Here is a 24,871-nt window from a genome sequence, read left to right on the forward strand (position 1 = left end):
TTAGTATTCTGGAAAACATGCGGTCATTATATCTAACGGAGCGTGGCGAGATTGCTGCTGTTACATTGTCCAACGATACTGCCTTCTGAACTTGTAATTCCGCAATTCTTTCTGATCTTATCCGATGCCCGTAACACGCCCCTCACATACGCGCATTGGGTGGCCCATTTTAATCAGTGTGATAGGCCTCCAAGGCGTTTAGTTGATCACAGCCATTTTTGACTATAATTAGTTGTGAAACAAGCACTGATAACTGTAAATGCATTCTTAGGAACTCTAGCTACAGACGTATGTAAAATATATGCATCGGATAGCCAGGCTCTTTAAGAATAGTCCACTATAAGTTGAACCGTGCATCTCACATCAAGGAAAGGTTTTCCTAGCTATTAAAGCTTGACTGCAGTTTTTAAATTTGTTCCGTCACCTTTTCCTTCGTCAACGACCTGATCAGGCTGTCTACTGCTATCAATGAATAGGCGATATGCATAACCAGCAGGTGCAATTTTGACACAACCCGTTCAGTTATACAAGGCAGTCCATACTGAGGTACAATCGTAATGAAAGTGTCGACATGCGGGGTGGTGACATCACTAGGCAGGCATGCTTTCGCTGCACCACCCAAGCTTTCAAAACAATTTTCATTTGAATTGGAAGCTTCGTCTCTAGGACATTTCAGATTTTCCTACTCGGCATGTAAAATGCAGAAATGTTTTGAGGAGCAGCTCTTAGACTGACATTACTGATGTCCGTTGCATTTTAGAATGTTCCAGTGATTGTAGTCAGGGGATTATATACTTAGGGCCTGGATGGTATGCCGAAATTCTCAGAAATTGTGAACTTTCTAAAAAGTTGAAGCACAACCTCTGCAATTTAGCAACACTAATCCTGAAACAAATATCGCAGTCCTGTTAACCGCAATTTTTAGAACATCTAAAGCGGCCAAGTTTGATTTATGAATTTACAATATACAGAAGTGAGAAGTTTTTTTAAAGTCCTAGCTATACAATTCTGGTAAACATGAGACCACTGCGTATCATTTTTGTCAATTTACGGGTCATAATAAATGTACCTTCCAGAATTATGATGCCATTTTTATTCCTCAATTACTGAGTTGCAGGCTTGACATTCCTTTTTACAAATTTTGTCGCATTCAATACCTTTTATAATCACGTTCACCGTCTGAACAATAACTTAGTCTATGGCAGTAACAAGATTTCACTATTTTCTTTTGCATTCGATACCTTGCATTAATGTTGGTGCAAGCGTGACCGAGAAAAACAATATCCCTGCTCCCACGTACTCAGACAGAAGCCTCCACGCTGAAGTTTCCTTTTGCGCGTTACTAACTGTGCAGCTTTACAGTAACGAGAGTGCGTCATTCTTGGAAAAAGGAAGCTTTGCCAAAGCCTGCTTATTGATATTAATATATGTTTCACTGCGACATCAGAGAAAGCAAGGAACACGCCTCTTGCTGGAAATTGGAAACATAGATTGGACCTTTGTAGCGAAATAAAGTTAGTGACCGGTCTTCTTTCGCATAAAAAATGGTCGTGTTCTATTCTGCTGTATTATTTATAACGTGTTTATTTTGAGAAAAAATCAAATCTATAAATCTCGTCGTGCTTGTCTCTTACGTCAATGCGAATCTCTTGCGAGCACTTAGCACCGAATTCTGGAATATGGGGAAAAAAAGCGCCCTGCATACGCCAACTCAGCAAGCCGCCTTCCCTACCCCTAAAGCCAACTGAAACGTTTTGCGTGCCACCATTTATTTTTGATGCTCTTTGAATAACCTCTGCACAGCAGCAAGTGGACGCATCTGCTGTTTTTTCGGGCGGTGCAGATGCCACCGACTGCGGAAGCACCAATTACGCGCCTGTCGTGTCCACCGCCATTGTCGATGACGCCAGGCCCAGTACGAGCCACGCTGGCAACGGCAACTTATCGTGCACTACGAATGGCACCGCCAGGTGAGCCAACATTTCAAAATATTCGCGTCCCCTTGTAGGGCTCCATGGTGGGTGGCTGGCGTTATTGCCGAAATTTAAATTTGTCTATGGCTAACCCCTTTCCTCGCCTTCCCGATCGCCCTCAAAAACGAGGGCGCACCGAAGATGTTGTCCAGTTCTTTGGACGCCAAAGCCCGAACTTCCCATGGTACCGTGTGATCCATTTAGAAAAATCCGATAAACAAGTACGAAACATTTCCCCTTTTCTAGTTTCCAAGTCCTTAACTGATGTCCTTGGACTGGGCTACAAGGTATCAAGGCTGGCAAGTGGGGATCTCCTGTTAAAGCTGCATGATCAGAAACAATACGAAAAATTGCCCAGTCTACTATCATTTGGGGATGTTCCATTGACAGTAACTCCACACCGCACTCTGAACACCACCTGCAGCGTTGTCTCGGATGATGATTTGCTCCAGCTGACAGACGCTGAGCTCTTGGAGGTCTTCAGTGAGCAGAATGTTGTCAATGTGAGAAGAATTAAGATGCGAATGGACGGTAAAGAAATTCAAACGAAGCACCTAATACTCACACTTGGTTCAAGTATTCTGCCCGAGTCTGTAGAGGCTGGGTACATCAAGCTCCATGACAAACCATATGTACCGAATCCCCTAAGATGTTTCAAATGCCAGCATTTCGGCCACAGTTCGCAGAGCTGCCGGGGCCGCCAAACATGTGCGAAATGCAGTGCCCTTGAACACACCACTGAAGCTTGTAAGAACTCTCCCCGCTGTGTAAACTGTGACGGGGATCACGCCGCGTACTCGCGGTTGTGCCCCTCATGGAAGAAGGAAAAATAAATTGTAACGATAAAAGTAGGAGAGAATATATCGTTCAAGGAGGCACAAATGCGGGTAGCATACCTGCCAAAGAAAAGCTTTGCCGAAGTGGCGCGTCAGGGGGCAGCGTCACAACGGCCTGCGGCGCCTGTCCGACCCACAAGCAGTGAGTCGGCAGTTACGCCATCTGCCCCCACGGTGGTCGCAGCTAACGCTGCTCCACCAACCGAGCAGAAGGAACCATCAACCCCGAAGGTGGGCGCAGCCGAGACTGCCCCAACCTAGCCGGCCTCTTCCAGCGCTGGCAACAGCCGGCGCAGCCAAATCCCTCAGGGAGCCCCATGGATCTCCGGGCTGGTGGGCGCAGGAGTCTTGCCCTCCAAGGCGGGACTCTCTCGGGAAACTTCTCGCTCGCAAGAGCACGTGTCCGGGGCCTCACAAGAAGCAATAGACACACCTATCCTCATGGCGCACCAAGCGCGTAAGGAGCGGCGAGGCTCCCTCGAACGCTTCAAAAAGGGGCAAAACCCCGATCACAGGGCCTCGAAAGAGCTCTGTAATCTAATCTCTGAAATCTCTAATTAATACTTCTGTTTCTTATACACAGCACCTATTTACTTCCAATATGGATACACAAATAATTCAATGGAACGTCAGAGGTCTTCTTAGGAACCTTGATGATGTGCAAGAGCTTATCCAAAAACACAATCCAAAAGTGCTGTGTCTACGGGAAACACACTTAAAACCACAACACACAAACTTTCTCCGACCGTATGTCAAGTTTCGCAAAGATCGCGATAATGCTGTCGTATCATCAGGCGGTGTTGCCATTTTTATTCATAAAGGTATTTCGTGTCAGCGTTTACACCTACAAACGCCCCTTGAAGCAGTGGCGGTTCGACCTGTTCTTCTAAATAAACTAGTCACCATTTGCTCGCTTTACGTACCCCCACACTACAAGTTAAACAAACATGAATTTCAGTACTTTATAGACGAATTGCCAGAACCTTATGTTGTTCTTGGCGATTTCAATGCGCACAGCTGCCTGTGGGGCGACTCTCGTATGGACGCGCGAGGTCATCTTCTTGAACAGTACCTTTTTCTTCAGGTGCGTGCTTGCTGAATAAGAAGGAACCCACATATTACTCTCTAGCAAACAGAACCTTTTCTTCAATAGATCTTAGTATAGTTTCCCCGTCCATACTGTCCGAACTCGAATGGGAAGTTACGAACAATCCTTACGGGAGCGACCACTTCCCCATACTGGTAAGAACACCTAAAGAAAACGAATATCCTCCACAATCTCCTAGGTGGAAGATAGACACAGCCGACTGGGAGAAATATCGAACTTTCACTAGCATCTCATGGGCTGACATGTCTTCTTTAGAAATTGATGCTGCTGTGGAGTATCTTACAGCATTCATAATAGATGCCGCATCAAAATGCATATCCGAAGTAACTGTTTTGGCATGCAAACGACGTGTCCCGTGGCATGCAAAGGACGCGCCCTACAGCGAATGTAGGATCGCCCGTAAGAATCAGAACGAGGCGTGGGGGTTGCTACGCACTTCTCCAACTGCAGAGAATCTTATCAACTTTAAAAAGTAAAATCCCAAGGCAGGTGAACCCGCCGACAAGCCAGAAGAGAAAGTTGGCACAAGTTCTTGTCGAGTATTAACTCGTTCAGAGATGAGGCCATAGCCTGGAACAGGGTTAACAGGATTATAGGGTGGCAAACATATTCACTCCCTCTGGTAAACACACAGGGCGATACACTGCAAGACCAGGCAGACTCACTTGGGGAGTATTTTGAGAGCGTGCCAAGTTCAACAAATTATTCACACTCCTTTCTCAAATACAAACAAATAGAACAATGTAAGCCTTTCATCAGAAAATGTCGTCAGAATGAACCATACAACCGTCCTTTTAGTATTGCAGAGTTTAGAGCTGCCTTGAGCGCATGCAAGAGCTCTGCACCTGGATCTGACAGAATAATGTATGAAATGATCAAAAACCTACACAATGACACGCAAGTTACACTACTCACACGTTTTAACACTATTTGGGCTGTGGGATATCTTCCAACCGCATGAAAACAAGCCATTGTGGCCCCTGTTTAGAAACAAGGCAAAGAGCCTTCCTAAGTGGCAAGTTACCGCCCGATAGCCCTCACAAGTTGCCTTTGTAAGGTATTTGAAAAAATGATTAATCGCATACTCATACATTTCTTTGAACTGAACAACATGCTTGATCCCTATCAGTGTGGTTTCAGGGCAGGGCCCTCCACAACTGACCATCTTGTACGCATCGAAGGAAACATCTGTGACGCATTTGTACACAAACAGTTGTTCCTATCCATATTCCTCGGTATGGAGAAGGCATACGACACAACGTGGCGGTACGGAATCTTGAGAGACTTGTCAGAAAGTGGCATTCATGGATGCTGAACCTAATAGAAAGCTATTTGTCCAATCGTACATTCCGTGTAAAATTCGGCAATGTACTGTCACGTCCTTTTACACAAGAAACTGGTGTACCCCAGGGAGGCGTGCTTAGCTGCACGCTCTTTATAGTGAAGATGAACACGCTTCGTGCTTCATTACTACCGGCCATTTTTTACTCTATTTATGTGGACGACATTCAAACAGCTTTTAAATCCTGTAACCTCGCAGTGTGCAAGAGACAGGTACAGCGTGGTTTCAACAAAGTATCAAAATGGGCAGAGAAAAACGGATTTAAAATCAATCCTAACAAAAGTTCTTGTCTACTTTGTACACGAAAGAGAGGCCTGGTCCCGGATCCTTGCTTAGAACTGTGGGGACAACAAATTCCTATCAACAAAGCACAAATTCCTGGGTATTATACTTGACGATAGACTCACTTTCACTTCACACATCAAATATCTGAAAGAAAAATGTCTAAAAACAATTAACTTAATGAAACTTCTATCTAAGTCTACGTGGGGTAGTGACAGAAAGTGTCTAGTGAATCTCTACAAGAGCCTAATATGGTCACGATTGGATTATGGGGCCGTAGTGTATAACTCTGCCGCCCCGAGCGCGCTAAGGATGCTGGGTCCTGTCCATCATCTAGGTATCCGCCAAGCCACTGGCACTTTCAGAACACGCCCGATCGAAAGCTTATATGCCGAATCGAATGAGTGGCCGCTCCACTTGCAGAGATCATACATCAGTCTTACATATTTCCTTAAAGTGCACTCCACTCCTGAACATCCATGTTTTAATACCGTTACCAATATGACGTGTGCTACACTTTTCCGCAATCGTCCGTCTATAAGACAGCCTTTCTCGCTGCGTGTGAAGGAGCTTATCGATGCAATGCATGTCCCACTCCTCGTGCTTCCCTTAAAGCGCCTAACCAAGCTCTTACCCCCTTGGGAGTGGCAGGTGATAGAATATGACGTATCCTTTCTAAAAGTCTCAAAACACGCTCCAGAGGTCGAAATAAGAATGCATTTCCTACAACTTCAGTACAAGCACTCGTGCACAGAGTTCTACACAGACGCTTCTAAGTAACATGCCGGAGTGTCCTATGCAGCCGTCGGTCCATTCTTCTCAGAATCTGATGTACTACATCCAGAAACAAGTATCTTTACGGCAGAGGCTTACGCATTATAGTCGGCTGTACAGCATATAGGGAAATCAAAACTCCAAAAAGCCGTAATATATACAGATCCCTAAGTGTGGTGGAGGCCTTAATGTCACCCTACAAAAAGAAAAATCCTGTACTTACTGAGGTCTATTCCGACCTGTGCAAAGCTTATCTATCTAGCCTGCCTATCATCATATGCTGGGTACCTGGCCACCAGGGAATCCAAGGTAACGTTTTGGCAGACCAGACGGCTACGTCAATTGCACCCCCTGCTGTTAATAACACTGCTTTGGTGCCTCTCACAGATCTCAAACCTTACATACGAAAAAAACTGCAACACCACTGGCAACGCATGTGGGACGCCGAAATAAATAACTGCACGTTATAAAGCCACAGTTAGGTATTTGGCCCTCCCCAACAAAATCTCGGCGATCAGATGTCCTATCCTGTCGCCTCAGAATAGGACACACATGAGGGACCCATCATTTTCTACTTACTGGAAGTTAACCTCCAACCTGTGGTAGATGCGGTGAGAGGCTGACCGTCCTCCATGTCCTCTTGGAGTGTCGGAAAGCCGAACCTGAAAGAAACATTTTCCGCTTGCATACCGTTATTACATCCCTTTACACCCGGCTATGTTTCTTGGTAAGGAACCACTTTTTAACACCAAGGCACTCCTCGACTTCTTAAAGGGTGTAGTTCTACACGTTATAAGCCCATTAAATTCGTAGAGCATCCTCGCTCCAGAGGATGCCGCTGCGATAATTGTTTTGAATAGCACATGCCTCCAGGCCCTTGTATTTCAAGGGCTCTAAGGAGGCAGTAGTGCTCTAGCATATCTTATATAACCTCATATACCTTTAGACAACATATCCCTCTTTTTAAATGCGTCTTAATGTTCATAGTGCACGTCATGAGTCATCGCCATTATCTTATTATACAGATTTTACGCACTTTAGCGCGACCATCTTTAAGGCCCCTCTACAGCCACGTCACACCAACTTCATAGAACCCATGAATAGATTGAAAACGCATTAACACGGACATGGCGCTCTTTGGCCATACTTATCCCGGCCACGGCTGCCGCATTTCGATGGGGGCGAAATGCGAAAACACCCGTGTGCTTAGATTTAGGTGCACGTTAAAGAACCCCAGGTGGTCGGAATTTCCGGAGTCCTCCACTACGGCGTGCCTCATAATCAGAAAGTGGTTTTGGCACGTAAAACCCCATAATTCAATTTTTTGGCCATACTTGGCCCTTGCGCCATAAAATATCACACATTCATTCATTCCTCCTGGGATTGCTAGCTCTGATGCCTGAACCAGGCACTGCATCAGCAGTTTTGAGCATTCGGCAGGCGGAGCTTGTCAGTCTATACGTAATAGTTGCAAGAGCGCGACTAGTCACGGAGGGAGCAAAACAAAACAGGCAGCATGTTGCACTCCCGTTACACGTGAAGGCACGCTTTCAGGACGGTTACCTTGGTTACTCACCCCCTTGTGAAATATATGAACATAGTCAGGAGCGAGATGTTAATTTAAGAGAAAGTGCGCACAATGAAACAGAGGGCTCTCTAGGCAATGTAGCGTAGGTGCGCTGGTAGCAAGCAAAGCAGAAGAAATTAATCCATGCTCCCACACTAGAGCCTACAACATAATGGGATCGCGGTTTTGGTGCATTAAAACCCAAGAATTCAGTTTTTGAAATTTTAATATTTCTACCTTCACCAAACGTTTCAAAGACCATAAGAAGAAAGTGATTGAGTAGCCGTAATTGAAGCAGATGCTGAGCCGAATATATCTCGATAAGAAAACATGAAATCAGTAAAATGTCCAGGAGAGTACTGCGCAATCATACCATTTCCTTGTTCGGGTAATTAAGCACTCGTTGTCGTCAATGATATCAAAGTACAGGTTCCTTTAAATTTAGCCTGGGCGTTTTCAACTTGATCGGTAAGTAGCTATGATACGTCAACCGCTAGGTCATTTGCACAAGCTAGTCTTGTACCGATAATACGGCAAGTTGCAGTGCTTTTGTAAAGAAGGGCCAGCACCCCGACCAGTCCAGGCCGCCCACTTTGCTCCTCATTCGCCTTTCCTTCTTTATTTCTTTCCACTGAGAGGGCAAGAAATAAATGGTAAAAGTTGCGTAAACATGCTCGTCTCGACTTCGCCTGCGTTCAAGAACTTCACACCAAAACATCGCTTTATGCAATTATCAGTGTAAGGCTTCCCCACAATAATGAAAAGACATGAAAAAACAAAGCGGGAAATACTGACCGAGCACACTTGCTCTGGGCTCTGCTTTGCGCCTTCGCGCGCGCCTTCTCGATTTTCACAGATTCGCTTAGTCATACTGCGCTGAATTGGCAGTTCGGTTCACATCTACGCAATATTATGTAATTGCACATGTATGCCCCATACCGAAATTCTTCAAAAGCTTACACGTCCATTATACGCGCATCAAAGCCGTTGGTCTGATGTCAAAGATGTGCGTGACCACCCAAATAAACGCTCACTTACAATCGCACATACAGCGTTGTGGGAGCGGAGACCATAGTGCCGCCCTTGGAATTCATACAGAACGTCATGGCGATGGTGACGCCGACGGCATACCTGCGTCTGAAATGTCCATATACTTGTTATCGCAATGAAGAACAAGCTTGCCGAAGAGCGGCAGAACAAGCCTTGGCAGATTGGTTGAGACGTCTTGACAAATGAGGCTTCAGTTTCTGAGATCGTTATTAACAGTCGTTGAGAGTAATGAGAGTAACTGCGAAACGCAGTTACTCTCATTCACTGATAAATTCCATCGCATCCTTGACCAGTCATCTTGCGCGGATTGCATCTTTTTAGATTTCGCGAAAGCTTTTGACAAAGTATGCCATCAATTGTTGCTTTATAAATTAGGTCATCTTAATCTTGATCCACATGTCTTTAGATGGATTCAATCTTTGCTTCTCAACCGCTGGCAGTTTCTTTTCACTAATGGCACAACCTCAACTATTACTAACGTGCTATCTGGTGTACCACAAGGATCCGTCCTCGGACCCCTTCTATTCTTAATTTATATTAATGACCTTCCGTTCACCCTATCTTCTGCCAGCCACGTTTTTGCTGACGGCTGTGTAATTTCCCGTGAAATACGTAACCTCAACGAGATTAATACTCTCCAGACCAATCTTAATTTGGTCTCTAACTGGTGTAAAGCTTGCAACCTGGAATTAAATATTAACAAATGTAAGTTCATGCGTGTTTCTCGCTGCTCTAACACTCCCTCTTCTTATTCTCTTAATGGCATTCCTCTTGATTCCGTCGCATCATATAAATATCTAGGCGTACATATATCACGAAACTTAACATGGAATTCCCATACTGAATACGTTACCAATAACGCTAATCGAATGTTAGGGTATTTACGTCGCAACTTCTCCGCGCTCCTTCGTCCTTAAAACTCCTACTTTATAAATCACTAATAAGACCTAAACTTGAATAAGCATCATCTATATGGGACCCTGGGCATGAGAATCTTGTATATTCTCTTGAACTTATACAAAATAACTCCGTTCGCTTCATTTTTTCAAATTACAACCATACTGCAAGTATCACAGCGATGAAAACTAACCTTCTCTCCCATCTTTAAGATCTCGTCGGAAAAACAGTCGCCTCACTCTATTCCACGAGGTATATCATCACGTCACGCTACATGACGATCTTATTTCACCACCGGAATACATCTCCCATCGCACTGATCATCGGCACAAGGTTGGCATCCAAAAATGCAAAACTAAAGCTTGTTTTCAGTCATACCTTCCCCAGACATCTGTCGAATGGAACCGCCTCCCGCCCGATATTGCAGCCATTGAGGATAATCAATGATTTCGTGATGCACTAACAACCTTTGTTTGTTTTGGAGAATGATGAAATTAGGTCCTAACAAAATTCACTGTATTGTATTTATTGCCTCTGTAACCTATTTTACCCCCTCCCCTCTGTGATGCCTTTGGCCCTGAGGGTATAATAAATAAATAAATAAATAAATAGCGTAAGTGTGTTCTTTCGCAAGCGTTTGAGATCTTCGGCCGATTTGCCTCTCAAGTTTCAGGTGAGTGATGAGCGGCCAATGATATATCCTTGGCTATTTGCTGCATGCCGCGGAATATTATTTGGCTTCCGTGCTGCTAGCGTCACTCGGTGCACACTGCGGCAGTTCCCTTACCTTACGCAAAGAGGGTTCCCGTACACTTTGAACAAAAGCGGCTGCCTTGACACGACTCTCCCATATAAATCATACAGTCTATACCTTGCAGGCACACATTCGCGGAATATGTATAGCCTTAAAAGCGAATGCGTCGGCCAGTGCTCCCGTAGGTGTAAGTTTAAATCGACTACTGTAGTGAGATACAAATCGCGGTCGGCGCTTAAGAAATAACGTTCTCTATTGATTGCAAATCCAGGTGTCGCACCGGTTTTTAGTACACTACATAGAAGAAAAATTTCCGCTGCGCCATGCATGGAAATGTGGGATGTGGAGACTTAGGATTTGCATCGCTATCGGAAAGCCAGGACGCTTCGAACACCAAGAGACGGCAAGCAGAAACGTCTGACGCCTTGGTACGCAATATCTTCCTGCTGTCTTGACCTGTGCGGTAGAAATCACTTTTAAAGTGTAGAGGCATCAGGGAACGTTCACTCTGGGACAAGAACCTACAGTATCCTTCGCCGGCCCTCCTCATCAAGCCATCGTTTTGGCCGGGCATGTTAGAGGTCATTAAATTACATGTTATGCGTGTCATTGGGCACGTGGTATTACACTGATTTAGTTAATACGTGAGCTTGTCTTGGAATATACACTGTCTAAATACTACTAACCTTACTTTCGTTATTGTTTTAATATTATATTTTAGATGTGATAGATTCGCCCTTCCGCGAGGAGAGCGTCTATACTGGTACGAGACTTCTTTCATTCCGATATCATAGATCGAACTAAATTGTTTCAGTGCAATATGCCTGTGTTCCTTAAGGATTTTGGAGGCAAACGTTTCCACACAAGAACTTGTCCTCGTCTGTTGTGTCCCCTAGTCGAAACGTTGGCTTCCGCTACAATCTTTGTTCAGCCACTATTGCCTCAGTGTTCATGTGAATATCTGTCTTGTGTTGCAGAATTCCTGAGACAACCCGTGTTGACCAATGGAACACGCACTACCACCTGGCTGATAGCACATCCACCGTCTGCGGTAGGTGTGGGAAGGTTTTCCGTCACGGGTATACCATGCCTTGCTGTCAAGGTGATGGAGGCAGCTAACATTTGCTATCGTACACAATACATTTAGGCAGCACGAATAAATGAATTCTGGGTTTTATATGTCATAACCACGATGGTAGTATGAGGCACATTATAGCGAGGGACTCCGGATTTATTTTGACCACCAGAGGACTTTTACCGTGCCACCAATGTTAAACAGCATCGCCGATGTCTGAGGTATGGTTGAGTAAATGTCATTCATGCACCTTTCGTTATGTCGTTGATCCAAAGTTTTCTTGCTTTGGTTAAGTAATTTTATTGCTAAGCATTCTTTGGCTTATGCTATATGCTGTGACAATGGAGTGCAAGGTCCACCCACAAGTTCCGAGTCCAACCGCCCTTACCCGCTGAAAGCCAAGCCAGCTGGAATCCGCTCGAAACTTAATGGCCTTGCTCTGCTAACGCAAATGTCCACTGTCTGAGCGCTGATATGAGGATCACCCATAAAATTTGCGAAGGTCTGCAGGTTTCATCAGAACCAAACACAAATTTTTTTCGTGAACCATTCATCACTCTTTGTGGTTAACTGATAATTTTATAAGCCCGATCTCGTTCAAGAGATATTATTGGTAAAATATGGAATGTTTACTTCATTTTATTTTTCAATAACAGCAGCAACCTACTATGCAGCGATTGTTCCCTACATGCATTCGCATGCAGCGCTTTCTTGTATGACCGACAGCACCGTCGTCTGCCGCTGAGTTGCTTATCAAAGAGCAGAACCATTATCAAAGCGCGACAAGAAGCGAGAGAACAAAAATGAGCCATTGCAAGGTGAACCGAGCTCCGGTCAGTGCAGAAGAGCCGAAGGAATGTAGTAACGAACAACTCCTGAAACACACGTGCGTCTTTTTCGCAACACTAGGTTGCGGCTTCCCACTTTTGTTGTTTGAATTTAGAGAATAACTTCAGATGGCCGCAGCGCTGCCAGGGTTTCTTCTTGCTTACTGCACGTTCTTACCACGGAATTCTCCGGCTTTGTTCTCGAACGATGGCAAATCGGCACCTTCATTACAGGGCATACAGGCCACACAGAAACCGGAAGCACGGGTTTCACACTTCCGGTCTACAGCAGCAGCCCAGTGGCCAGTACAAGCTACGCGTGCCTACAGGAATCACCAGACATTTTTGGCGAGGACGCTTGGTGAGCCAAACTTTTGTATGAATTCCTTTCGAAGGAACTACTCAGTGAGATGACACGGAACGCTGCCTATGGCTCAATTATACTTCCACTGACGAACTTCTACGACGGATGAAAGCGTTGTTGCCTGAAATGTGAAATGTAATCTGCAGTTAAGACAATATGGCGCTGGCGTGACAGGAATCTTTAGCTCAGGACCTAAGTACATTGAAAATGAGAGATTAATCTGCTGAACAACCCACTGCACCAATATTCCAATTTCTGCATTCGAAAAAAAATTGTAATATTTCAAAGAATTGAATTTTTTATTTACGTCGCACGTAAACTGCACCTAATACCGCATCTAAAGTGCACAAAATGGATGTATTAGGCAGCACCCTGAAATGTGCTATTTTATGAGCAGATCCTGGGGAAATCCTCGCAAACCCAAACTTCACGCAAATATATATATATATATATATATATATATATATATATATATATATATATATATATATATATATATATATATATATATATATATATATATATATATATATATATATATATATATATATATATATATATATATATATATATATATATATATATATATATATATTACATCAAAGTTGTGATTGATGTGGTTGCTGGAATTTAACTGTTTAAATGAAATACCACCAACTAGTTTTAAATTCAAACGTAAGTCACTGAAGAAATGTTTTCTTCAGCCTAGACCGGGTCCCCTGAAAACTCACATCCCGCTATGGTGGCCACTTATCCCAACTCCTAAATTTATAATTTATTTGTTTATTTATTTACTTACCTAAAAAAGCTTTACAATGTAAAAATTAAGTATGTAATCTGGTCTAGATACGGGCCGAGCGAGCACGATTAGAAAAAAAGTACTAAGTTACACCACATAAATTCAATCACACCATAACCTTTCATGAGTCACGTGAACAATGACTAGAATAAACATAACCCGCCATGGTTGCTCAGTGGCTATGGTGTTGGGCTGCTGAGCACGGAGCTCGCGGGATCACATCCCGGCCACGGCGGCCGCATTTCGATGGGGGCGAAATGCGAGATCACCCGCGTGCTTAGATTTAGGTGCACGTTAAAGAACCCCAGGTGAACGAAATTTCGGGAGTCCTCTACTACGGCGTGCCTCATAATCAGAAAGTGGTTTTGGCACGTAAAACGCTTATAACTTAATTTTTTTATAATATATATATATAGGTAAACAAATATATAGCATAAAAATAGAAATGTAGCAAACAATTTTCATCCAGTACAAACAGGGTAGTAACTTCAAAAAACAGCAGACAGGAGGGAACGCATACAAGAGGCACTTGTGCATGTCTCGAATTCTGTTCCTATTTTTTCTTGCATTTCTGCCTTAAACGGTAGGAATGATGACGCGCCAACAATGCCAACTCCACGTATGCAAACTTAATGAAATTAACGCACAAGAAATCTCATGGCCAAGAAATGAATAGAAAGAAATAGAGGATTTTTATGCTACATTAACAAACATTGCAATGAGCCTTGTACTGTATATCTGCAGAATAGGATCTTCAAAAAAAGGAACCCTTCCGTAGCAGATTTCATCCACTGCGCTTGAAAACTCTGGCACCCTTCATATTATTCGACATGTGTTTGATATTTGTGTATTGACATATGTCCGACGAAGAGCAGCTCCCTCCCCTCCCCCCGCCCGTATTTCTCAGAGATAATGCGAGTACTACAGAACGCCTTTTAAGCATTTGCAATTAGGTTACTCCTCCTTATCTACAAAGGCTTGTATAGAAAGCAAACGTGTTTTAGCTCAGGCAATGCGGCCTGTTTCAGTGCCGAACCTCGCACTTCCGAGGGCACATTTGCGGACCTTTGCCTGAATGCTCCTCCTTAGCTTGCCCGAGAAGTACGACTGTTTTTAATCTTAGAGCATGTAAGTTTCTTACATAACGTTCGTTTTCAGATAGTTCTACTCGTCTGCGCAGGTTACATTGATGCTTTACATAATGTAATATATATAACAACATTTCTTATTTTCCACTCCACAGACCATCCTTTCTCTTTTCAAGTTTAACGAAATAGACACAACAAAAGCTCCAGTGATCCGTTTCTGCCAATCTAGAGGTCAAATCGAGTGTTAAATATAAATGTAGCAGGTTCCAGCTCATATTGTGCAAATCGCCTTATTATGAACGCACGATGTAGTTTGTCCAACTCTCAATTGGCAAATGTGTTTTTATCATCCCGTAACAACAGTCGCCCATTTTGAGCCCCATTGTACGTTTACTTACAGGAATGCTACTGGAACAGGAGGGAGGGAACAGCAAGAGTTGTCCGGTGCATATTCCAATGTTTCCAGCAGACAGGATGCCTTACACGGGCACACCAAGGAACACACGGCCGATACAGCCTACACTTGCAAAGCAAGTGATTCCGTGAATTATTCTGTGAAACACTGCCGGAATACAACATGCAAAGAATACAAATGCGCAACCTGCGGCAAAATGTCCCACTGGGCTAGTGTTCTTGCTGAACATTACCGCACGCACACAAGCGAGAGACCCTACAAGTGCGAAATATGTGCAAAATATTTTCGGCGATCTCATCACCGAGATATCCACAAACGCACACATACAGGCGAGAGACCGTACACTTGCAAAACATGTGGTAAATCATTCGCGAGCTCGTCGAATCTCTGTACACACAACTACAGTCACACAGACGAGAAACACCATGTTTGTCAGAGGTGTACTAAACCATTCAAAACCAAAAAAAGCCTCAAACAACATCACAGCTTCTGTTGTGGGGACAGAGCTTTCGTTTGCGAAATATGTAATGTATCCTTCAAGAACAACTCAGGTCTCAGTCGTCACCGTCTAAGCCACATGGATGAAATCCCGCATTAGTGTACGCAGAGCGCATTTGCTTTCGCGTAGAAAGCCTTTGATGGACAGCTGTACCAGACTATTACCTGCCAATTGTGTGGAGATGCATTCGGAGACGACGATCAACCTAATGCACACTTCGTGACGCTTAGGGTTGTGCAGACATAATAGTCTGACTAGTGCGCAAGTTAACCAAATCCCCCGCGGCTTTTGCATACCAACATGAAAGCGAAGCAGTGCGGGGAAGCAACGCTGATATTCTTTCAGAGGATCCAGGAGCTAACTAAACGCATCGTGTGCAGAGGCCGGCTTCTTTTGACGTTTAAAGCGGCCTAGTAAAATGAGTGATGTGAACGATACTATCTGGTTTCTCCAAATTATGAGAAGACGTCGTCGCCAGAAGCATTTGGAGTGCTTCAATGTCGAAGTATACGGCAGATCCTAGCCAGCGCTTACTGTTTGCATAACTGCATTTGTTTTTCACGAACGCAGAGTTAGCAAACTTATTTCAAGACAAATCCTTATGGGCTGCAAGTGTCTGTTTTATGTAAGTAGAAGGTTCAAATGTCTTCACAATATCCTTGACTCCCTGTTCTGTCAGTTTTTCTTTGTAGGTGTTTTGACAGCGTAGTAGTTCACAAGCTCTAATGAAACCTGTGCTTCATGTTAGTCCGATGTCGATTGAAGGGAACATCTCTCATTGGAAAGCATTTAAAAAATGAGGTACTGTTTTCTTCTCAACCAAAAAGTTATCTCTGTCATTGTTTAGGGTCCTCCAACTACGAAAATTTTAGCTTTTTTATTGTGGTGGCTTAGAGCTTCAAAAGCCAGTATTTTATCCGCTTGGAAGCCATCTGTCAAGACTCACACTGTTCTCTAATTACAGCTGTAGAATCTTTTTAGCCTGATGGGACAAACGCATCTGTGCGAGCTATGACAGGAAATGTGAGATGCAGTTTTTAGGCATATTGACACGCATACTTCTATATATTCTTCTTATGAGTGACTTTCGCAGGTAACAAAGGTTGTTACCACTCAGTGCATGACGCGACTGCATTATCACAAGATACTCGATGTTTTTCGTCGATTACACACTTTTTCCACGTTGTAGTCGAACATTCTGTAATTAAATTGCACGCGCAACGCGTATACAGTTCTGCATTTTGAAAGGCATGCAAGCTCCAGCAATTACGCTGGAATCTTAGATGAATCACGTGCGAATATGCGACACTCGTTAGCTGTAAATCAATTCTTGAATGATCGACGCATGTGCTTGGAACTATCTTTCTGTCCTAGTGAACTTGTTTTGTGGGTTCACGTTCGCCCAATAAAGTGATAGTTTCCTGTCTCACGGTTCTTCTTCCTGCGTTGTTCCCTTCTACGAAGGGGAGATGCCTTGCGGAGACAACCAGTCAGCAAGGCAATTCTGCTACTTCTCTAGAACTACTGTGCTGTGCTGTGTCACCTCACACTCCTCACAGAGCCAAACAACCAACTAGTGAAGGGAACAGCCTAACAAGCGACTCCACTCCCAACCTCCTCTTCAGCCCACAACGCGAGCTGAATGGCGGAACACACTCGAAAACTTGGGCAACGAACACTACATATTAAATATAACACTACAGACTGGACGCCTATGCAGGCAGATCGGCACAGCAAAACTCGCATCAGGGAAGCCCAAGAACAGGACGCAGACACGATCATGAACCTGGAAGACTGGTGCGACAACCTCTGTCGACATACACCACACAAAGGAATTCGCCAGCAACAAGCCGACCCCAGAGCTGAATCCCCACTTACTACACCTGTGCGATGCCAAACGGGGCCTCACCCGCTCCCGGGAAGCACAAAAGAACAGGAAACTGTTGACACGTAAAGCACAAATCACAGCGGAAGCAGAAGATTACCGTGAAACTCGCCTCGGTGTACTGTTATAGATTCTGGGACTCCTTCGGTGGCACTCTGGATACGGCCAAAATATGGCACATCCTCAAAACCATCCTGGGTCCCACCAAACCCAAAGGCCACAAGGCACTGGAGCGGTTACTACATACCTACCCAGCCGTGGCGTAGCCAGAAATTTCGTTCGGGGGGGGGGGGGGGGGGGGGCTTACGTTGCAGCTCGCCATCCTCCTAAGAGGACGCTTTAGCTCGGGTGCTCCTGTCTAAATACATGTAGAAGGGGAATTCGTTTTCTCGGCAACCACTGCACCAAATTTGACGACGTTTCTCGCATATAAAAGAGAAACGGGGGGGGGGGGTTCTAGTGACTCCTAGTTTCGCATTTTCATTCAGGTCGTCAAAATTTTATTAAAAATTGTACAAAATCGCAAATTTTCCGGTAATGAAAGTATCAAGCTTAACTCTAACTCAACAATCAAAAACGGCATCACTATTCTGTGAATTTCATCTAATAGCACATCTACAGCGGACAAAATTGATATGTTACGCATGAATCTAAAAAATTCAGTATTGTGGAAACACGGCTTTTGCAGAACCTTTGTACACAACGTAACGAATTATGTAAGATACAAATTGACATAGCAAATTTGTACGCTTTGACAGCTATAATAGAGGCCGTTGATAGAACCGGCATATCTGTTCTTAATGCAGAGCTGTTAGTTTGTAATCGTCGGGCTGCTATTGTTTTCGAACACTCAAATTTTTCTAAACATTTTCAACAAAATTCAGGCCCTAAATCAACATTCCCCTACCAACAGACACTACAATTAACCTTCCTCTCTCAAATGCAACAAATTTTATCAAAAGCGATGCAAAGGTTATCTCGGAAAGCGTTTCTGCGTTTTACATATATTTGAATAGGCCCCGTCGGAGTGGGGCCCGAGCTAAAGATTCCTCTTAAACAATTTGTCGAGAGATCAAATACATGAATAATAATTGCATTGCCATTACCAAAGATGCTGAAGACGAATTCTCAAACGCTACACACCATGCAAACAAGTAAGATATATCATTCTTCATAAAAGAATATACTCGTATGTGCCAAAAATCGTGTCCAAAATAACCGATATCAATGCTTCCATGTATTTTGCCTGTTTATAAGAAAAGAAAATATCACACGAACTTTAGAACTATATCAGTTTGAAACCAGCAAAGCAGTGCATGCCGCTGATATGAAAAATGTAAAGGCCATGAAATGAACAAGTTGAGGACAAGTATGCTAATGAAACTGTCAAGAACTGTGTTTACAATCATGTACGTATGCAACGGCCAGTGCAAAATATTGTTACGGTGAAGTGAAGGAAGAAGTTGAGTTGGACTAGAGAAAGACGAAGTCTGGCGGTTGCCTGAACGCCATATCCATCATTTGTAAATATAAGTTATTTTACACTCGTGGGCCTGCTTTCTTCCCGCAACATTTTGGTGGAAGGTGCGGGGTACCACCACGGAACTTCGCAGCGGACGTCATCTACCTGCTGCCACAATGGCAAATCAACCGACACAAGCGACAACGCCTCGGCAGCCCGTGCCCACGGTCATCCTCACTCACCCACGGGACCCGGGAACATTTTGTGGCACGGACAACGTCGACGTCGACGACTGGCTTACGATGTACGAGCGAGTGTGCGACAACAACAGGTGGGATCCTACAATGATGCTTGCAAACGTAATATTTTATCTGAAGGGAACTGCGAAGCAATGGTATGACACACATGAAGCTGACCTAACGAGCTGGGATGTTTGCAAAGAAAAAATGCGAGACCTGTTCGGCAGACCTGTCGGTCGTCAGCTGGCAGCTAAAAAAGAACTTGCGTGCCGCGCTCAGACGTCCACAGAATCCTATGTCGTGTACATACAGGATGTGCTGGCCCTCTGTCGCAAGGCTGATGACAACATGACCGAGGCAGACAAGATTGGCCATATATTGAAAGGTATTGCAGACGATGCCTTCAATCTCTTGATGTGTAAGGATTGTGCCACTGTGGATGCAATTAATAAGGAGTGCCGGCGCTTCGAACAAGCGAAGGGCCGCCGCGTCACTCAAACTTTCGACCGGTTGCCCAATACCGCCGCGACATCTTCTTGCGAAGACCCGCCGCGGTTCGTTCAGCCCGCAGGACCGGAAGAAATAACGCGCATCGTTCGCCGTGAGCTTGAGGCCATGGCCCCGGCTCCCGTTCGTTCAGACTGTCGGGAAAGCGTACCCGCTATCTCCCTTATACAAGCAGTCGTTCGGGAGGAAATAGCAAGTTTGGGCATTCCATCTCTCTGCTCAGTCCGCCATACCAACACCTACCAAATTTCTCCGACCGCTCGCTCCCGGACGCACAGCTTTCCACCACTCCGTCGCAACCCGGCTGAATGGCGCACAGCGGATGATAAACCCATCTGTTTTAATTGTTCCGGTATTGGACACATCGCCCGTCATTGCCGCAACCACTGGTCGTCGCCTCCTCGGTGGTCGTCTCCGAGTCACTACAGCCAAGTACCCGACAATCGCACTTTCTCGCCCTATACGCCGACTAGGAACATCAACGCCGACAGTGCTCCACCAAGATCCAGCCGATCCCCGTCTCCGCAAGGTCGTAGGTCCCGTTCGCCTCTCGTTCACCGCTCTTCGTCCCCTTCTGCAACCGGTCGCTTCGCTTCGGGAAACTAGGCGGTGCAGCTCCCGGAGGTGAAGCTGCAACTCCGACCCGGCCCACAAATCCTCTATTGACCCTGCCTACATGTGGAAACCTGCTGGACATTGAAGTCGATGGCGTTCCTGTTAGATCTCTCGTTGATACAGGAGCGCAGCTTTCAGTTATGAGCGCTGCTCTCCGCCGCCGGCTCAAAAAGGTTCTGACCCCCGCCGTACCGTGCACCGTGCGAGTCGCCGATGGGAGTACGTCACCTGTCCTTGGAATGTGCACAGCACGTGTGACCATTGGGGGCCATTATACCGTTGTTCTATTTATCGTCCTTGAACACTGCCCACACGACCTAATTCTCGGCCTCGACTTCCTTTCGAAACACTCTGCCCAAATTGACTGCTCCGCAGGTGTTGTACAGTTGGACCTGCCGCTTCCTGCCGACGCAACCACTTGTGCTCCACACCGCTTATGTGCTGCTGAATTTGCAAGGCTGTCTCCACAGGCTGCTACAAATGTCCTGCTGACGCCCTGTCCTCCCGTACCTGATGGCGAGTACGTCCTGTCGCCGCTTACTGACGTGGTTTTGTCGCGTAATATTGCCCTACCGAGCACCTTAATTCGGATCCGCGAAAACTGCGCTCGCGTGCCCATCCTCAATTTTGGGTTCTCGTCACATGTTTTGCCACACGGTATCGCCATAGCGCATATCACTCCTTTGGAAGAATTTCAGATTTCTTTTTTGACCTCTGAATCCTTCCTCAGTACGAACGGACCTTTGTCATCCACTCCTTCGTACTCGACGCCTGCGGACGATGTTTCTAAGATGATCGCCCCCGACCTTCCTTCCGAGCAAACAGCAGCTCTTCGTCACCTCCTGTCATCTTATCGGGACATCTTTGATTTGGACGACCGTCCACTTGGCCAGACATCTGTTGTCACGCATCGCATCAACACCGGTGACGCCAGCCCCATTCATAGGCGGCCATATCGTGTCTCGGCAACAGAAAGGGCCATCATACAGAAAGAAGTAGACAGGATGATGGACAAGGACATCATTGAACCCTCCAGTAGCCCGTGGGCATCACCGGTTGTCTTAGTAAAGAAAAAAGATAACTCGTGGCGCTTCTGCGTTGACTACCGTCACGTCAACCGGATAACAAAGAAGGATGTTTATCCCTTGCCTCGCATTGATGACGCTCTTGACTGCCTTCACGGATCCCAATACTTTTCATCAATTGACCTCCGCTCCGGCTATTGGCAGATTAGCGTCGATGAGATGGACCGCGAGAAAACCGCCTTTGTCACACCGGACGGTCTGTACCAATTTAAAGTCATGCCCTTTGGATTATGCAATGCGCCAGCTACATTCGAGCGCATGATGGACTCTCTCTTGCGCGGCTTGAAGTGGTCTACATGCCTGTGTTACCTCGACGATGTGATTGTGTTTTCGCCGAACTTTGAGAGCCACCTGCGGCGCCTCACAACCATACTCTCCGTGTTTCGCAGGGCTGGCCTTCAGCTAAACTCCTCCAAGTGCCATTTCGGTCGCCGTGAAATTAACATGCTTGGTCATCTCGTCAACGCCGCCGGAATCCAACCTGATCCACAGAAAGTTCACGCCGTGCGAAATTTTCCTGTACCTTGTTCAACGAACGATGTCCGTAGTTTTCTGGGCTTATGCTCTTATTTTCGGCGATTTGTGAAAAATTTTGCGGACATCGCTCACCCTCTCACTGACCTTCTTAAGAAAGACGCCTCTTTCTCTTGGGGACCGCTACAGGAGAAAGCCTTCTCTACCCTGATTGAGCGGCTTACCACTTCCCCGATTCTCTCCCACTTTGATCCTTCTGCGCCCACTGAAGTACGAACTGACGCGAGTGGTCATGGCATCGGCGCTGTCCTCGCTCAGCGTCAACAGGGCCAAGACCGTGTCATCGCTTACGCTAGCCGCCGCCTTTCCACGCCCGAGCGAAATTACTCCATTACTGAGAGAGAATGTCTCGCGCTCGTATGGGCGGTCGCGAAATTTCGCCCGTACCTTTTCGGTCGGAGCTTCTGCGTTGTCACCGACCATCACGCCCTCTGCTGGCTCTCCTCTTTGAAGGACCCAACTGGACGACTTGCACGTTGGGCATTGCGCCTACAAGAATATACATTTTCTATTATATATAAGTCAGGACGCCTGCATAAAGACGCTGACTGCCTGTCCCGCAATCCCGTGGATCAACCGGACGATACCGATGCAGACTCGGACATGAGTATTCTGTCCCTCTCCGGCTTCCTCCACATTGGCGACGAGCAGCGCAAGGATCCTGTTCTTCGAACACTTATGGACCGCCTAAGCTCCTCGCCCAATGACCCGTCCCTTCGGATGTTCACGTTGCGCGATGGAACTTTATACCGTCGTAGCGTTCGTCCTGACGGCCCGGAGCTCCTCCTAGTCGTCCCCAAGCACCTTCGACTCACCGTGCTCCAGCAACTTCATGACGCTCCTACTGCTGGACATCTGGGCGTCACTCGTACTTACGACCACCTGCGGCGCCGCTTCTTCTGGCCTGGCATTTATCGCTCTGTGCGCCGTTATGTCGCTTCTTGCGACCTGTGTCAGCGCCGGAAGACGCCTGCTATGCCTCCCGCTGGTTTGCTTCAACCCATTGATATACCTACAGAGCCCTTCTTCCGTGTGGGCCTCGACCTCCTTGGTCCGTTTCCAATTTCCATCAAAGGAAACAAATGGATTGCTGTAGCAACCGATTATGCCACTAGATATGCCATCGCACGAGCCCTGCCAACCAGCTGCGCTACAGATGTCGCCGACTTCTTACTAAAAGACGTCATCCTGCACCACGGCGCCCCTCGCCAGTTGCTGACGGATCGCGGCCGCTACTTTCTATCGAAGGTCGTTGATGATCTGCTCCGCTCCTGTTCTACAGAACATCGGATTGCTACCGCGTACCACCCTCAAACGAACGGCCTCACCGAGCGACTCCACCGCACACTCACTGTAATGCCCGCCATGTACGTCTCCAACGATCACCGCGACTGGGACGTCGCTTTACCATACGTCACTTTCGCATACAACTCGTCCCGTCACGACACTGCCGGATTTTCACCATTTTTCCTTTTGTACGGCCGCGACCCCACCTTGCCTTTTGACACGTTGCTACCTTCCGCAGTACAGTCACCCAGCACTGCTTACGCTCGCGAGGCTATTGACTTAGCCGCCCAGGCCCGAGATGTCGCCCGTCATCGCCTCACAGTCTCGCAAGCTTCTCAAAAGCGACGCTACGACCTTCGGCACCGAGACCACCATTTTTCACCTGGTTCCCTTGTCCTTCTCTGGACGCCTTCACGTCGTGTCGGCTTGTCGGAAAAATTACTGTCCCGTTTTTCTGGTCCGTACCAGATCTTACGCCAACTGTCCGACGTGACCTACGAGATCGCCCCACTCGGTCAGCCTTCCGTGCCTCCCAACTTAACCAGTGATGTTGTTCACGTCACCAGGCTCAAGCCCTATGTCCCCCCAATAAGTGAGGCTGTTTAACTTGCACCGGGACGGAGCTCCCCCACCGGGAGGGTGATGTTACGGTGAAGTGAAGGAAGACGTTGAGTTGGACTAGAGAAAGACGAAGTCTGGCGGTTGCCTGAACGCCATATCCATCATTTGTAAATATAAGTTATTTTACACTCGTGGGCCTGCTTTCTTCCCGCAACAATATCAATGACGCTGGCATTTGTTCCAATGTATTACGCAGGATGAGTTGTCACCGGTCGTGTATTGTGAGTAATTACACCGAAATTCTAGTCGTAACAGAGATCACGTATAAAATGCAGGAGTTCTGCAAAACATACGAAGGCGAGTCAAATGAAAGTGAGCCAATGCGATTATATGGCAAACGGGGTAGTTTATATAAAGTAGTCTCAATGAGCATTTAGACATTTGTCCCATTGACTAAGGAGTCGCGTGATTCCGGTCTCATAAAATTCCTCGGGATGCTGCTTCAAAAAGTCTGCAACTGAATCTTTCACGTCATCGTACGACACGAATGTGGTTCCCTTGAGCTGTTGTTTTTTCGTTTGCCCCAAAATGTGGATGTCGCAAGGCGACAGGTCTGGGCTGTGTGGCGGATGTTGCAGCGTTTCCCGCTTGAACTTTACCAGTTTTGTAATAAACAAATCAGTGACGTGGAGACCAGCGTTGTCGTGGAACAAGATGACCCCATTCGCCACTTTTCCACATCGTTTCTTCTTGATTGCAACACGCAGCCGTTCCGGCGTTTCACAGTATCGGAAACAATTGATAGTCTCTCAAGACAGCAAATTCTATCCGTAACGGTCCCTGATGATCGAAAAAAAAATGTCAACACCTTTGCGGCGGATATTATGGCCTTTGCTTTCTTTGGGCGTGGTGAATTCTAATGTTTCCACTGTAAGCCTTGCCGTCGTGTTTCGGGCTCGTAGTAGTGGCACCATGGTTCGTCCCCGATCGCAATTGCAGACATGAAGTCGTCACCCTCATTGTGATACCAGATCAGATCAGTCATG

General features: G+C 46.0%; 1 protein-coding gene across 1 annotated transcript in view; it reads left to right on the forward strand.

Moving 5' to 3' along the window:
* LOC135919799 (zinc finger protein 665-like) overlaps positions 1–17,081 on the forward strand; it is a 44,561-nt gene extending 27,480 nt beyond the window's left edge. The window contains exons 11-14 of the mRNA XM_070526344.1: positions 1,844–1,970; positions 11,561–11,634; positions 12,720–12,846; positions 15,137–17,081. Coding sequence (XP_070382445.1) covers positions 1,844–1,970; positions 11,561–11,634; positions 12,720–12,846; positions 15,137–15,749 — 941 coding nt within the window. The 3' untranslated portion in view covers positions 15,750–17,081. The remainder of the gene's footprint in view (positions 1–1,843; positions 1,971–11,560; positions 11,635–12,719; positions 12,847–15,136) is intronic.
* Positions 17,082–24,871: the final 7,790 nt, after the last annotated feature.

Source organism: Dermacentor albipictus, chromosome 9, assembly GCF_038994185.2.
Source record: "Dermacentor albipictus isolate Rhodes 1998 colony chromosome 9, USDA_Dalb.pri_finalv2, whole genome shotgun sequence".
NCBI classification, from domain to species: Eukaryota; Metazoa; Arthropoda; class Arachnida; order Ixodida; family Ixodidae; genus Dermacentor; species Dermacentor albipictus.